The sequence below is a fragment of the Phragmites australis genome, chromosome 2, assembly GCF_958298935.1.
Source record: "Phragmites australis chromosome 2, lpPhrAust1.1, whole genome shotgun sequence".
NCBI lineage: Eukaryota > Viridiplantae > Streptophyta > Magnoliopsida > Poales > Poaceae > Phragmites > Phragmites australis.
Window position 1 is genome coordinate 9641652 of NC_084922.1, and position 14684 is coordinate 9656335.

Below are 14684 nucleotides of genomic sequence, written 5' to 3' on the forward strand. Positions count from 1 at the left end.
TTCACCTCTCATATTGGGAAACCTCTTTTCTGCAAGTGCGTGCTCTGTGTGCAGGCGTGTGTAACCTCTGCAATGGGGGGCGTCTGATTCGTGCGGGAGCAAGACCCTAACATGGCCTGAGACACAACCTGCACACACGGTTGAGGCCTGTTGGGTGGTTGTTGGCCCGTTGCTTGGAGCCCTAGACTGTTGGGCTGTGGGTCAAAGCAATTTGAGAATTAACAATGGAAATTACTGACCAAAAACAGAAAAACTCAAAAATGTTCAAAAGTGGCCTAAATCATTTTTTCTAGTGTTTCCGTATAGTTTTATCGTTTCTATTTCCATTTTTTCGAAATACCGTTTTCGGCTTCTAGTCGGATAAGTTCGAAAATGATATCTAGAATTATGAGTTTTACTGTTTTCGTTTTCATCCCTAGTGCTATGCGTTGTTCTTGCGCACTTCCATACCATCGCTATGGCAATTGCTACCTAGCTTGATGAATAGAACAAAGACTTGCCAGAACTTCATTTGATATATGACTAATCTGGAAGGCTTGGATGCCACCAAAGTGCAAATCGTTCGCCTCGCTTGCCATCCAAAATCTATGGACCTCGGACCGGCTGGCGACAAGAGGATGGCCGCACATCGCACAGTGTCCCTTGTGCCATAGGGAGCTGGAATTAGCGTATCACCTATTCACAACAACATGCAGATACACACTTGGGGGTGATTGGTTGCCCGCATCCAGGTATCCCGGCTCCGCGGATGCGTAAAATCTTAGAGAAAAGCGTGTTTAGTTGCTAGTATACACTGTTACAGCCTGGTCACGAGTCCCTGTGGAGAAGATGCAGAACCAACATTAGTGGGTGATTTGTATCCCTTGCAATTCATAGAAATGGTTTCAAGCGCGATGAACCGACTCATAACATATGGACACATGCTTGAATAGATATCTCGAGTGAATAAATTGTTCGCTATCACAATGTACAATCAGTTTTTTTAAGAAAGAAAAGAGCAACATGTAAAAGTAATCAAGTCTGCCAGATTACTAATTGCTGCATGAAACTAAGCAGAATAATCATTTGTCCATAACATTTCAAAGAGTACAAGTATCATAAACATCTGTTAATCTAGGTACCTGGCAATCTTAATATTTCTGAAGGACAACATCACAGTTAGTATCAACGTCACCACGGCAAAGCAAAGGTGCTCCAGGGAATGGCCGCTGATGAAGTACCGGTTCACGCTGTAAACCTTCCTGTCAGCAAGGCCTTCGAATCTTGCCAGAAGGTAAAAACCTGCATCAGGACGTCAATCAAATAAGTGTTTCTTAAGGGAGTAACATATTTGAGACCAGGCTTGCAGGATGTCGTCTAGCAGCGGCCGTCGGATTTTGCTGGGAGAAACTTGGGCCGTCCGTTGGTAGCGCCTGAGGGTGGGATGGCTTCCCAGGTGACCTAGACCCCGCTCCTCTTGGTATAAACTAGTGGCTTGCGCACGCCTTGGCGCGCGAGCGAAAATTTACAAGTTGATGGAGATAGAAAAAAAAAGTGTTTTGGTTTGAGTATGGGAATAGTTGAGGGTTGTAAGCTGGAGGCTTTGGTTTTTATGATTGGTATTACAGTTGTTTGGAATATCGTATGATATAATCGTTTAAAGAGTTTTGGTGGTGTATGGTTTGACATGTTCAAGTTTGAAGTGTAGTATATGATGTTATGTCATATGAAATATACACAGCAGCAGGTTCTGTGATGTTGTGGTTACAACCTGCCGCATTTGTCAAACAGGGATGCTTATCATATTTTTTTAGCACGCATGTGTCTAAGTGTAGGGTGCAGACACTTAGCACTCTAGATAATACTGACACTGATATCATTCTATACAGGAGGCAGTTATGCATAGTATGTAACATGGTTTTCTACATTCTGATTTGTCATGAGGCTGGGCAACATATGGTCAAAAGCAGTCCAAAAGAAAAACTGGCTTCTTTTCATGGCAAAAGGCAAATACTTCTTCAGCGTGTGAATGCTGCAGCTACATTGGTTAGCTGCAAATGAAAGGTGGAGCAATGGTCAGCTTTTTTTTAATTTTGTTTGATTTGTTGGTGGCGGAGAAGTAATGTTTGTACCAGTGTTGTGCAGGTGACGTGAAGCAGCTACTGAGCTTCATCAACCTTTGGTTCAGACGGCTTTGAGTCAGGAGAGGTGACCTGGTGAGAAGAGGTTCTATATAGACAGAATAATGCAATAGTGTTAATATTGTGATTATCTATGAGAGGCAGTATGGGTATTTTTGTAGAGGAGAGATTCTGGCCTGTACTTTTTGCTTGTTGATTGTGGTTGTGGGTCATCTGTCAATCTGGCATTGCTGGTTTTGCTCTTCTTATAGCTTATATTGGTTTCCTACACAGATAAAAAAAGTGTAAGGTTCAAAGTAGGTGTATGGGTTTTAGTGGTTTGAAATACATGTATGTATATAGAGGGTTTATAATGAGTGTCAAAGAGGACAATGTATATTTACCTTTGTTGCATCTGGGCTTTCTCGAAAGAGCTTTCTTTTAGCACCAGAGTGGCTAGAGGCATCAGCAGCATCCCTGTTTGACATGCGAATAAACATTTGGTTGAATATGTGGTGTAGTGACAATAATAATATTTTGGTATATGTTGTTGTTTTATACTTACCAAAGTTGAGATTTCTTGGATACTGATTCAGTATAGTCTAGTAAAGGGGGAAGTGTCTGAAACAATAGTGTAATATAGTTAGAATTTATGTCATTAAGAGGATATTATATGCTGTATGAGATTCCAAGTGTATCATAAAGGGAAGTGGAAGCTTATATTGTCTAGCAATACCATTTCCAGTGGCTGTTCTTTGAGTATCTGATGGTGTAGAAGTCGTGGTAGACTTTGATGCAGATGGAGGAGTAGCAGCAAGTGGAGAGGCATAGGGGTCAATGTGATGTGTGTCAGCATGGATGCTTGGTTTAGACATCAATGATTCTTGTTGGGTGCTTGAGTGAATTGTCATTTGAGGATTTAATAGCCCTTTGTTTTGATTGTTTCTTAGTTGTGGGAGTGTATGTTGCCTCCCATAGGCAGCGATGATAGAGTTCACCTGGTATGATTTTTCCGGGCTGTAGTAACTTTGATTCGTCAGGGTAATTGCAAAGGTGAATTTCAGTGAAACTATAGCTGCAATGTCCGGTGGGATATCATTTCCAATTCTTGTGGCTCTCAGGACCTGCTGAACTGGTTTACCAACTATGCGCCGTCCAACTTCACCAAAAGCAACCATTTCAGCTTCAACAGTGCCGTCATTTGCTACAAAGCATAATTTGTACCTGCAGTAATAGTAATTGTGTTCTTTAGTGATTGTTGTAAATGTGATTCAGGAAAAAATACATGAAGTAAGAATAGGTGTCAAGTACTTGAAGCGATAGCCTGTGCAAGAACATGTGGTGCATTTATATCCTGGGCCATCTGGAGTGCAAGCACGACTGCATTTGTTGCATGATGCAAACCACCATGCTGTGGTTTGAACCAAGCGAGTAATTGTCACAGTGCAGCGGCATCCATTTTCCTATAATCAAATTTTGTCGATAATTGTCATGCAACAGATATAAGGGAGAATAGCTAATTAACTATGATGCATTATTCTAAGGCATTATGGTTTAGTATTGTAGGAGGAATAATCATTGGGATAAATAATAGCAGCAGTTGCATATATGATCCATACCGGAAAGTCGTATGGATTCATTGTTTCTAAATCTTGGAGCTGCTTATCTTCAACTTGAATTGGTTTTAGTGTGGATGGAGGTTGCTGTGTGGAGGCAGCAGTGCGTTTGATCACCAGTTGTTGGTTTTGGATACTGTGCATAGATGTTTGTAGGGTGAAAAAATAACAAGGAACATATTAATGTTTAGTGTTATAACAGAGAACCTCAAAAGGATATAAATTATTGTATGACAGTATCGATTTACGTACGTGTTATAGAATGGTTCAGCTTCTGGGATTGAAGGATTGAAATACCAGTGACATGCTGCGTTTCCACTTAGGTATTCTTCACCTTTTAAAGTGGAATAGTTAGAGTTGATGATGTATGTTTGTTAGTAAAAAGTATTTGTTGCAAGAGTTGTTATTACCTGCAAAAGTTTTCATGAGATTGCCAACAACAAGAATAACAACCGGTGTAGCTTGTTGTTCATTATAAATTTCATCAATGGTAAACTGCGTGGCTCGCTGTCCCCACAGTGTCAGTTTAACCTCAACATTGCTGTGTGCGAATAAAGTAGTTTATTCATTTGATTCTATTGATTGCATGTATAGCAAACTGGTAGAAATATTAGTGTATAAGTTTGCAAGGAATAGATTGCTTACTTTAGGTCTTTAAGCATGATGTGTCTGCTTACAGTAGGAGTTGACCGATTTGCAAGTTGTATGAGAGATGTGTCTGAAACTTCAGTGACGATGCCAATCACATCTGGAATATGCAACATGCAGTTATTTGAGGAACTTAAAAAGGAATGATTATATAGAGTTAGTAAATAATGGTTAGCAATGATACAAACCCAGGAAATTCTTGTTTTCACCAGTATAATGAGGTAGTTCAAGAAAAGGTGTGAGTTTGTAGACATATCTTGGGAATGTTTCTGGTGGATCTCTCGCTGGAGTTATCTTAGTGTAGCAAGTAAATTCAATCATATATGGTGCATCAACTGGCCTGTACAGGGTTTTGGAATTTGAGACTCTGAAGCGGCTCATAACGTAGATACCACCTTCTTGGAGCAAAGGATCTTTCCTTTCTATTTCTGAGTTTGGTATTTCAGCATATATTGCATTACCCTGTGGTTAAAATTTTGATATAAGTATTCTAAATTATCAAGTAAGTATTCTACATATATGCATGGGAGTTGAATTAGTATTTTAGGTTGGAGACTGAGTATTGTAGAGGTATCCATGTAAGCTGAATAATGGTTATATAGCTGCAAGGTAAGTAAGAAATTATGGCAGTACCTGTTCATCTATAAGAACAAGGTCAATGTGGGCTATTGGTCCATCGTCGGTGCCACCACGATACTCCCACTTGCGTGAGACACGCGCACATATTGTCCAATGTTTGGACTTTGGATGCAACGTTGGGAGAAGATCAAACGGCATATCGCAATCCTGCACATGTGTTATTCAGAGTTGTGAGCTTATAAGAATTAGCATGTGTTACAGAATAGGAATAAAGTGTCTGAAGCAACCAAATTTCAGAAACATTCATGTATATAGCCCTGTGAGCTGTAAATAGCCATTGGAGTTTTTGCTCACCATGTGGATCATTGTATCCAAGTAGCACTGATTTCTCAATATGTAGCAATATAATATAGTGCAATGTGATTTTGGACAGCAACATATGGAGCTTTGTGATGTGACAGGAGGATTGAATCTTCTTCAAAAAGCTGACATTGTAAGGCACATTCACATAGAAATTTTCTACGTGTGCATAGATATAGGAAGAATAGACTGTAGGGCTTCTTTATAAACTATATTCCGTGTAGTATCGGTACAACTGCCATCATCATCCTCTATCAATATCTTGAGACCATGTCTAGAAGTCACACGCGAAACAGCCACATATAGCTGACCATGGCTAAAAACTGGATTTTTTAAATAGATGCCTACTCTATCAAGTGTTTGACCCTGACTTTTATTAATGGTCATGCAATAGCATATCTTTATAGGAAATTGACGGCGCTCAAGAACAAAAGGAAGCTTAGAGTTTTTCAGAGTTAAACAGATACGAGGAATGAATATATTTTGTCCTGTGTGTGTGCCGGTGATTATTTGTGCTTCAATAATTGTATCACCCATGGCTGCCACTATCAAGCGTGTTCCGTTGCATAAGCCACTAGATTGATTCAAATTGCGTAGCAGCATTATTGGAACTCCTATTTTAAGGATCAGTCTATGTTGGGGAAAATTGTTCCCGTTTAACGAATTCAAAAACTCAACAGGGTATAGGAGGTCATATGAATCATGGACACCCTGTGCCTTAGATATTTTGTCGCAACTTAGATACTCTTTTTCATCACCAGGTATAAGAGATACCATATGCCAGTTAATTTGATCAGCTACTTCATTAGTCGGTGTTAATATAGCTCTTGCACGGAGATATGAAACATCGGAGAACTTTACTTCTAAATCTGGGTATGTAGCATTGATTAAGCATGCAATTTTGTCATGGTCAGTCATAAGAAGTAGATCATGCGGTATTTTTATCCATGTAGGTTCTAATTCACCTTCTTTTGCTATTGCGTGTAATTTTCCCTCACCTAAATCTAACACCCATTGGCTAAATTCTGCAATTTCTCGTTGAGCTTGTGTGTTTAAATTTGGGCAGCAAAGCCTCATATTTTTACTCAATGTTAAAACTGTGACATTTTTCCAAAGAGGTGAGTTTATTATTGCTGCATTTACAATTTGTGCCCTTGTACCACCCTCAATAACAGGTAGTATTTGTCTCAAATCGCCTCCCAGAACAACAACTTTGCCACCAAAAGGAGTGTCTTTTGCATGGGGTGTCTGAGTTGACAATAAATCACGAAAAGTTCTATCTAGTGTTTCAAATGCTATTCTGTGTGTCATGACAGCTTCATCCCAAATTACTAATGATGTTGCCTCAATAAGTTCAGCTAGCATAGTTCCTCGTTTAATATCACACACAGTGGCATTATCTATGTCACAGGGGATTTTGAATCTAGAATGCGCTGTTCTGCCACCCGGCAATAGCAAGGATGCAACACCAGAAGAGGCAACTGTGAGAACAATTTTCTTTTGTGCTCGTAGGTATGCAACTATAGCATTCCATAAATAGGTTTTACCAGTGCCTCCATAACCAGAAACAAAAAAGAAGCCGCATGTATTATTTAGTACTGCATTTGTTATAGTATCAAAAGCTTGACGTTGTTCGTCATTAAGATTTGAAAGTAGGGGATCAGATTCAAGCAACAAATGTTCATTGTCGTATGAAAGTTCTTCATCAATAAGTCGATTTCCATATGCTACATGAGATGGATTTGATCTATGTGGTAAGTTATAATCTCTCATTCTCCCTCCATTCTTTGCAAATAGTGTAGATAGGTCATCAAGTAAATAGTCTCTTAATTCATTGTCAGATAGTTGATAGCTTGGGTTGCCAACAACTTGTCTGAATCTATATTGGATATCATCAACTAATGCTCGCCAAACTTTTTCAAAGAATGTATGTTCGTCGTTAACCTCGCAAAAAAGAAGCATTGTAACAAACAATTGCCTAAGTTGTGCAGAAGTAGCCCATGATGCTGCTTCGTCAAAAGCATTATACCATTCTTGGTCATCACCAAGGAGGCCACGAGCATTGCATGCTTCTTTAAATGTTGCATATGTGACACCGTTGTGTGTTTTGACATCATCATAATTCTGAGCGCCTTTAACAACCATTAACAACATTCTAAGGTAATATCGTTCGCCAACAGATGGATGTACATAATATAGCCGTCCTATTTTTGTTCCTATTTGCCTTGGTTTCCATGCTCTTGATGTTTCATCCCAACACCATTTTGAGGGGAATTCACAGTATGTTAGCTGTCTTGCTTGAGGATGTATTTGATTGGCTGTGAACCATTCAGTTAGCATGGTTCTACGCAGGAATTCTACAGAGATGATATCTGCTAAATTAGCATTAGCATTGTATGTTATATTATTTTCATTTGGCAAATGTACAGGCAATCTCTCCACAGATGGAAAGTGTCTATGTATGTCAAAGCCAAAAATACGCCAGCATGCATCTTGTTCACAGATGTAGCGGCAATCTAGGTATTCTTTAACCTCATTTGTAGTTTGTGTTTCATTATCATATGGTACATTCTGCCCATTCCTTATTTTTTCAATATAAACTTTGCCGCAGTCTGGACCCTTTGTCACATACTTGAATAGGTATTTGATGAAAATGCTTTTGTTGCACCATTCTACATTGATGTGCGCTTGAAATTTCTTAAGTAAATGCATATTGTAAGGCACTATCCATCTGTTGTTGAACTTTACATTTCCTTTTTGGATGTACATGTTATTATCAGATCTTTTGTATATTGCAAAGCCATTTTCATCAATAGTGGTCTCAGCATGAAAAGGTTTTGGGTATCGTTTTGAACATTTATTGTTTTTCATGCAGGGGCTGTCCTGATGGGTCTCACCGCATGGGCCATGCGTCATATGTTCAGCAACCAATACATAACCCAGGGGATCAAGTTTTGGATCAGGAATTTCTGCGCTTATGTACGTATCAATGAATGTAGATGATGGCTGTGTGGTGTCGTGGGACACCCATGTAATAATGTGTGCGTGAGGGAGGCCGCGTTTCTGGAATTCGATAGTATGCAAGACTGAGAATGGGTGAAGGAATCCCAGGTAACAGAGGGGGTGGAGGAAAGAGAAAGGAAGTCAGTATAAGTATATTTGGAATAAACATAGCCTAATTTCGGGAAATTATGTTATAATAATTACAAATGCATACCTGCGTTAATCGGCCCAAAAACCACACCTTTTTTTATGTCCTCTAGAAGTTCTTCAAGCTTCATATGATACACTCGCACAACGATGTCGGCCCTATCCGTGGATTTTTGGCCAGGCTCAAAAACCAATGTTTCAGAGATCTCTGGCCATTTGGAATCACATGTAAACGTTGTGAAGAAGTCTGGTGGTCCATACACTCTACATATCGCTATTCTATCATGGTAATTTTGGATCATGTAGCGTCTTCCACCAGTGTGTGAAGCCGGCAATATGGTTTTCCCAATGTGATTCCCGTCTATGCACCCATGGCTTACAGCATCGGTTATACCTTGTAAGTTTTCTACTCTGAGTTTAGCTTGGTTTTTTAGTATGAACCAGAGTCTTATTTCATCTATGCAAGCACGAGCATCAACTTTAGCTTGACTGGATAGTGTGCTGCAACATAAATATGGGTTTGGCTGATTCTTTCTATAGTGGAACATGTAACGGAAATAGTCCTGCATTGTCATTGTAGAGCGTATTTTTTCATGAAGTGGATCAATACCGCTATAAGGTATACCAATCTGGTAACCACGTTCACCATATGGAAAAAGCAGAGGGTATTGGAGCGGCATGAAAGCAGGATGCAAAGCAGATATTTGATGAAGTTGGTCATCATGAGTTTGTATCACTATGTCTCTTTTGAATGTGTCTAGTGTGAAATCACCAACAACAAGCATAGCAAGTTCATCAGTTGTAGGCAAGTTATATTGTACTGGATCACCTTCTTTTGCCCCTATTATTCTAATAATGAATTCCTCATTGTTATGATGTGTGAGTCTATCTCTTGCAAGCTTAAATTTTTTTGCGAATGGATTGTGCATGTAAAGCATCCGCATTAGCTCTTCAACTATTAATGGATCTAGTGGGTCAATAGGCCTTTCTTCTGGGTTCAAAGCATGTATTCTATTTCTAACTTCGTTGGCAGTATCGTATATATATAGTTGTATAAATTTAGGAGGGTTGCCATCTTGTGGAAGCAAAGATCCAATACGGTGGTAGACTTGACCATTAATTTTGAAAACTGGTGGGCCTCGACCATCGTTCATAGAGCGATCTATGTTTGCTCCCATTGATGTAAAAGCAAATAGACAATTGTATTGGCGTATATTCTTCAAAAACTTTTTGCAACGAGCATCGCCGTTAAATCTACTTAAGTTGGCCAGGGGCTCAGGTCGTTGTTTAAAAGGTGGTATTCTAATCTTGCCTCCTCTGCAGCAAGAATTGTAAATGATTGTATTGTTTCTTATGGATGAATCAGATTTAACCCTTTCTCCAAGCCAAAATAGGGCATGGCAATATCTACATTCGTATTCAGGTGGCCCAAAATAAGAACGATGGGGATAAGAAGCTGTGTAACATAATGTTTAAATTAGGATATGCGAACCGAGTGTAGTATTGTAGGTAAGCAAAGGTGGCAACAATCGAAGAGGAAGCAACAGAAGCTTAATCAGTCAGCAAAAAGATGTAGCTAAGTAAATTCGGTTGTAAAATGTTTATTTTTTTATTTTTTTCCATTATAAAAAAAATTGGAAAATTGTATTCTACAATGGGATTATGGTGGGCACAAGTGCAATATGGCAACCGCACATACCTTTTAGAGCATCGATGTAATCTTGGCTGAAGTGGCCACATTCTAATGATATTCTATTACCATCTAGCGTTGCTACAACAACAAAGCAACAATAACAGTTTAGACACTAAAAGTATATATTATTGTAGGTAGCTTATAAAATCTAGTGATTCTACAAGGTGGTACTAAACACCTGTCTGCGCCAATCTCTGTTGATCTAATAATCTCCGCCGTTTGCGTCGACATTCAGCTGCGCTCATAGTTAAAGGTGAGTGATGTGCAGCATCACTTGCTACATCACCTGGTACCAGTAATAGATAGTAACACTACTTTTTGTAGCAACTCATCATATGAGCTTAAGATATATGGGAAATAAACATACTTCGCTCTCTGCGAGCTCCACGCCTAGATCGCGCGCGATGTGTGGATGAAGATGCTGTATGTTATAGAAATAGTAGGGGGAAAGATGGTAACCAAGGTTTCAATTTTGTAAGCATATTCTAAACGCAAGAAACAAGAGTAGCACCAAAGGAAAGAAGCGATGAACATACATGTTGAAGGATCAGTTTCTTGGTACGCCTGAACTGCATGCGGCTGCATTGACTATCGAAGCAAATAGGAATATGCATGAAATGCCAGTAGCATAGTAAATAATAGCTGTTACAGCTTATCATGTTATAATTTGGACAACCATACGTGGACAGGAGGGGGGGGAGGAGGGGAGAGAAATGGAGGGAGTTTGATACCAGTGGATAATATAACCCACATTCATTAATAAACATACTGCAATATTTAACAAGGAACACATACAACAACAGGAAGAAAATGTACATAGTGCACTCAACAAAAAATTAGACAAACAAATATAGGGATGCAATCTCTTTTAAGAAAGAGTGGTATTCTGCCTCTAGGCTATCATTGAATTGCAGACTACGCTTTCTGACAGATGCACCCATACCAGCTAAATGGACAACTTTAGTAGCTATACTAAGTGCAGCTTGAGCAATTCTTCTATGCAGAACTAACCCCTGAAAATTATAATCAACCACTAGGAAACCATATATGGCTTGCAGGTAAGCAACGGCCTGAAGAGCAGATTGCTCATAAGCTGCTGTGCATCTTGCTTCAGCACATGACCAGAAAAAAACCTGACGCGAGGTACCTTGTGTACTCATAAAGGGTAACTCTATTTCTACCCCACAAAGAACACTTCCATCACCAGCAATCTCAGAGAGTAATGAAGCATATGGTAGATGGCACTTATCCACAACAGCTTGCAGGAGGGAAACATATGACGCTCCAACGACAAACATATGGGTTGCTTGATTTGTTCTGGTGGGCCTAGTTTTTTTTAAAAAAAAAGGAGGAAAGAAAAGGAAAATAAAAGAGGGAAAATGCCAGTAAGGCAAGCAAGGAGAAAAACGGGGAGAAGGGTAAAAAAAAAAGGGAAAAAAGATTTAAGCGCATTAGTAGGCACGTATGTAGTCAAGCATAGTGTAACATTCGAAGTTAAATACAGCACACACATATACATTCATAGATATATATGCGTGTATACACATGCGCATTTATATATTTCTCCATAAATGGTCAGTAAGATCCAGTGAGGGAATTAGCAGCATGTGAACACGCGCACAAGAATAAGCATCAATGTATTTCAAAGGCAGCTCATAACAAAAAGGGTGTATGGAACTTACTGTGATGGCACAATGGAAGTCTGCGGGCTACTTCACGTTGATCAAGCGACGTAAAAAGCTGCAACAACGATTAACCTGGAGGGAAAATTTTAAATAAAATAATTCTGAATTAAAGTAGTAGCCTCATTGGTAGGACAGTTAAACAATGGTAGACATATATATATATATGTATATGTATATGTATATGTATATGTATATGTATATGTATATGTATGTATGTGTATGTATATGTATATATATATGCATTTACATATCTGTCTATGTATCCTACACACATATACATTCATACATATATATACGTGTATACACATGCGCATTTATATATTTCTCCATGTATGGTCAGTAAGATTCAGTGAGAGAATTAGCAGCATGCAAACACGCGCACAAGAATAAGCATCGATGTATTTCAAAGGCAGGCATTTATATATTTCTCCATGTATGGTCACTGACATCCAGTGAGAGAATTAGCAGCATGTGAACACAAATACAAATGATACAGATCAATGCATTTCAAAAGCACGTCATAACAAAAAGGGTTCGTAACATTTGACGTTAAATACAACACACACATATACATTCATAGATATATATGCGTGTATACACATGCGCATTTATATATTTCTCCATTTATGGTCAGTAAGATCCAGTGAGGGAATTAGCAGCATATGAACACGCGCACAAGAATAAGCATCAATGTATTTCAAAGGCAGGTCATAACAAAAAGGGTTTATGGAACTTACTGTGGCGGCACAATGAAAGTCTGCAGGCTACTTTACGTTGATCAAGCGACGTAAAAAACTGCGACAGCGACTAACCTGGAGGGAAAATTTTAAATAAAATAATTCTGAATTAAAGTAGTAGCCTCACATTGGTAGGACAGTTAAACAATGGCAGATATATATATATATACATATACATATACATATATATGTATATGTATATGTATATATATATATATATATATGCATTTACATATCTGTCTATTGAAAATAAAATAATTCTGAATTAAAGTAGTAGCCTCACATTAGTAGGACAGATAATCAATGGCAGTATATATATGCATTTACATATCTCTCTATATATAGTAAGTAAGATCTGGTGACAGAATTAGCAGTATGTGAACACAAATACAAACGATATATATCAATGTATTTCAAAGGCAGATCAGTAGAAGAAGAGCTCCTGGATCTTACAGTGATAGCACAATGGGACTCCGTGGATCACTTCACGTTGATGAAGCAACGTAACAAGCCAGGACAGCAAATAACCTGGAGCAAAAAAATTAAAAATTAAAAACCTTTGAGCTAAACACTAATCTAACATGACTTGCGTGTGGGGTATAGGGACCAAAACACCAATGATGCTGTACCAAACCTGTGTAACGGAAGAACCCTGTAAGCAATTCCTTCAACTTGTTCTCCGCTGCAAGCAAAATACAAGGAAACCAACAAATCATAGATTATCATCGAATAAAAAAAATCAAGTAAACAAATACATTATACGTTAACGCTAAATTTGGTTCATTTTTTCCTGTACCAAACCTGTGTAACGGAAGAACCCTATAAGCAATTCCTTCAACTTGTTCTCCGCTGCAAGCAAAATACAAGGAAACCAACAAATCATAGATTATCATCGAATAAAAAAAAATCAAGTAAACAAATACATTATACGTTAACGTTAAATTCGGTTCATTTTTTCCCCTCTCCTTTTGCACAGACGATGAAGTTAATAATAACCCGAGACAAAACCAATGAATCACAGATTAGGGGCGTAGAAAAGAAGCAGAAGAAGCAAATGATGCTGTACCAAATGTGTCTAACGGAAGCACGCTGTAAGCAATTCCTTCAGCTTGTTCTTCGCTGCAAGCAAAATACAAGGAAACCAACAAATCATAGATTATCATCGAATAAAAAAATCAAGTAAACAAATAGATTATAAGTTAAGGCTAAATTCGGTTCATTTTCTCCCCTCTTCTTCTTTTGCGCAGACGATGAAGTTAATAATAACCCGAGACAAAACCAATGTATCACATATTAGGGGCGTAGGAAAGCAGCAAAAGAAGCAAACGATGGCGGCGTCGCCGGCGAAGGAACCAGGGGGAAAAAAGGACGACGAAGAAGAAGGAAAAGAACAACAACAAGAAGAAGAAGAGGTGGTGGGGAGAAGGCATCCATAGATCCAGACAGGCAAAAGCAGGAGAGAACAATAATCAGCCGGGGTAGCAGAGAAGAAAAAGAGGGGAAGATATAAAGAGCAGCGTGTGGAAAGTGCTGAGGTAACTAAAGTATAACTGCGGTAAAGTTCTCTCTTATCACGCGAGGAAAACGATCATGGGTAAAAACCAAAATCCTAAACAGGAAAAACCGCACGAATCAAAGAACCCTAGGAGACCGAGGAGCTGGAGGCGTACCATGGAGGCCACAGCGAGCTGAAAGCGAACGGCGAAGACAGACGACAGAAAAATCTTTCTTCGTGTTTTCCGTCCCCTTATCTCTATCTCCTCCCTTTTTTTTCACGTGGCCGATCGCTGCAAAGCAAGCACAGCAAACACTAAGCTCAAATCGTCTCTTGAATCGACGTGTGCACTTCCACGAGAACCTTCCCCGCCACTCCAGCGCTATCGCGCGACGCGGGCGCGGGAGGCTCCGCCAACGAGGCAAGCCACACGCCAGTCTAGCGCCATCGTGCGGCGCGCGCGGCACGACCTCGAAAAACGCGACACGACCTCGGGAAGCCCCGCACACGAGCTGAGCCTAGCGCAGCGCGGAACGCGAGTGCGGGAGGCTCCGCCAACGAAGCCAGTCCAGCGCCATCTCCGCACACGAGCCGAGCCAAACGATACACATCAAGCGGTGGA

General features: G+C 39.5%; 1 protein-coding gene across 3 annotated transcripts; it reads right to left on the minus strand.

Moving 5' to 3' along the window:
- Positions 1–1811: 1811 nt before the first annotated feature.
- On the minus strand, positions 1812–14314 carry LOC133898753 (replication protein A 70 kDa DNA-binding subunit D-like). 3 transcript variants are annotated; one of them, XM_062339460.1, is made up of 22 exons: positions 13634–14176; positions 13202–13249; positions 13021–13095; positions 12568–12642; positions 11828–11902; positions 10682–10733; positions 10513–10566; positions 10324–10380; positions 10152–10223; positions 4997–5149; positions 4552–4825; positions 4361–4463; positions 4126–4256; positions 3968–4049; positions 3719–3851; positions 3411–3562; positions 3098–3323; positions 2665–2720; positions 2504–2576; positions 2303–2385; positions 2112–2192; positions 1812–2030 (listed from the first exon to the last, which is right to left on the minus strand). In XM_062339460.1, the coding sequence occupies exons 10-22, from the start codon at positions 5138–5140 to the stop codon at positions 2027–2029; spliced, it is 1542 nt and encodes a 513-aa protein (XP_062195444.1). In that variant the 5' UTR covers positions 5141–5149; positions 10152–10223; positions 10324–10380; positions 10513–10566; positions 10682–10733; positions 11828–11902; positions 12568–12642; positions 13021–13095; positions 13202–13249; positions 13634–14176; the 3' UTR covers positions 1812–2026. The 3 variants fall into 3 exon arrangements, with proteins under 3 accessions (XP_062195444.1, XP_062195435.1, XP_062195451.1); XM_062339451.1 differs by lacking the exons at positions 10152–10223; positions 10324–10380; positions 10513–10566; positions 10682–10733 and adding an exon at positions 14238–14314 and having other exon boundaries at positions 13634–13686; XM_062339467.1 differs by lacking the exons at positions 10152–10223; positions 10324–10380; positions 10513–10566; positions 10682–10733 and having other exon boundaries at positions 2112–2208.
- Positions 14315–14684: the final 370 nt, after the last annotated feature.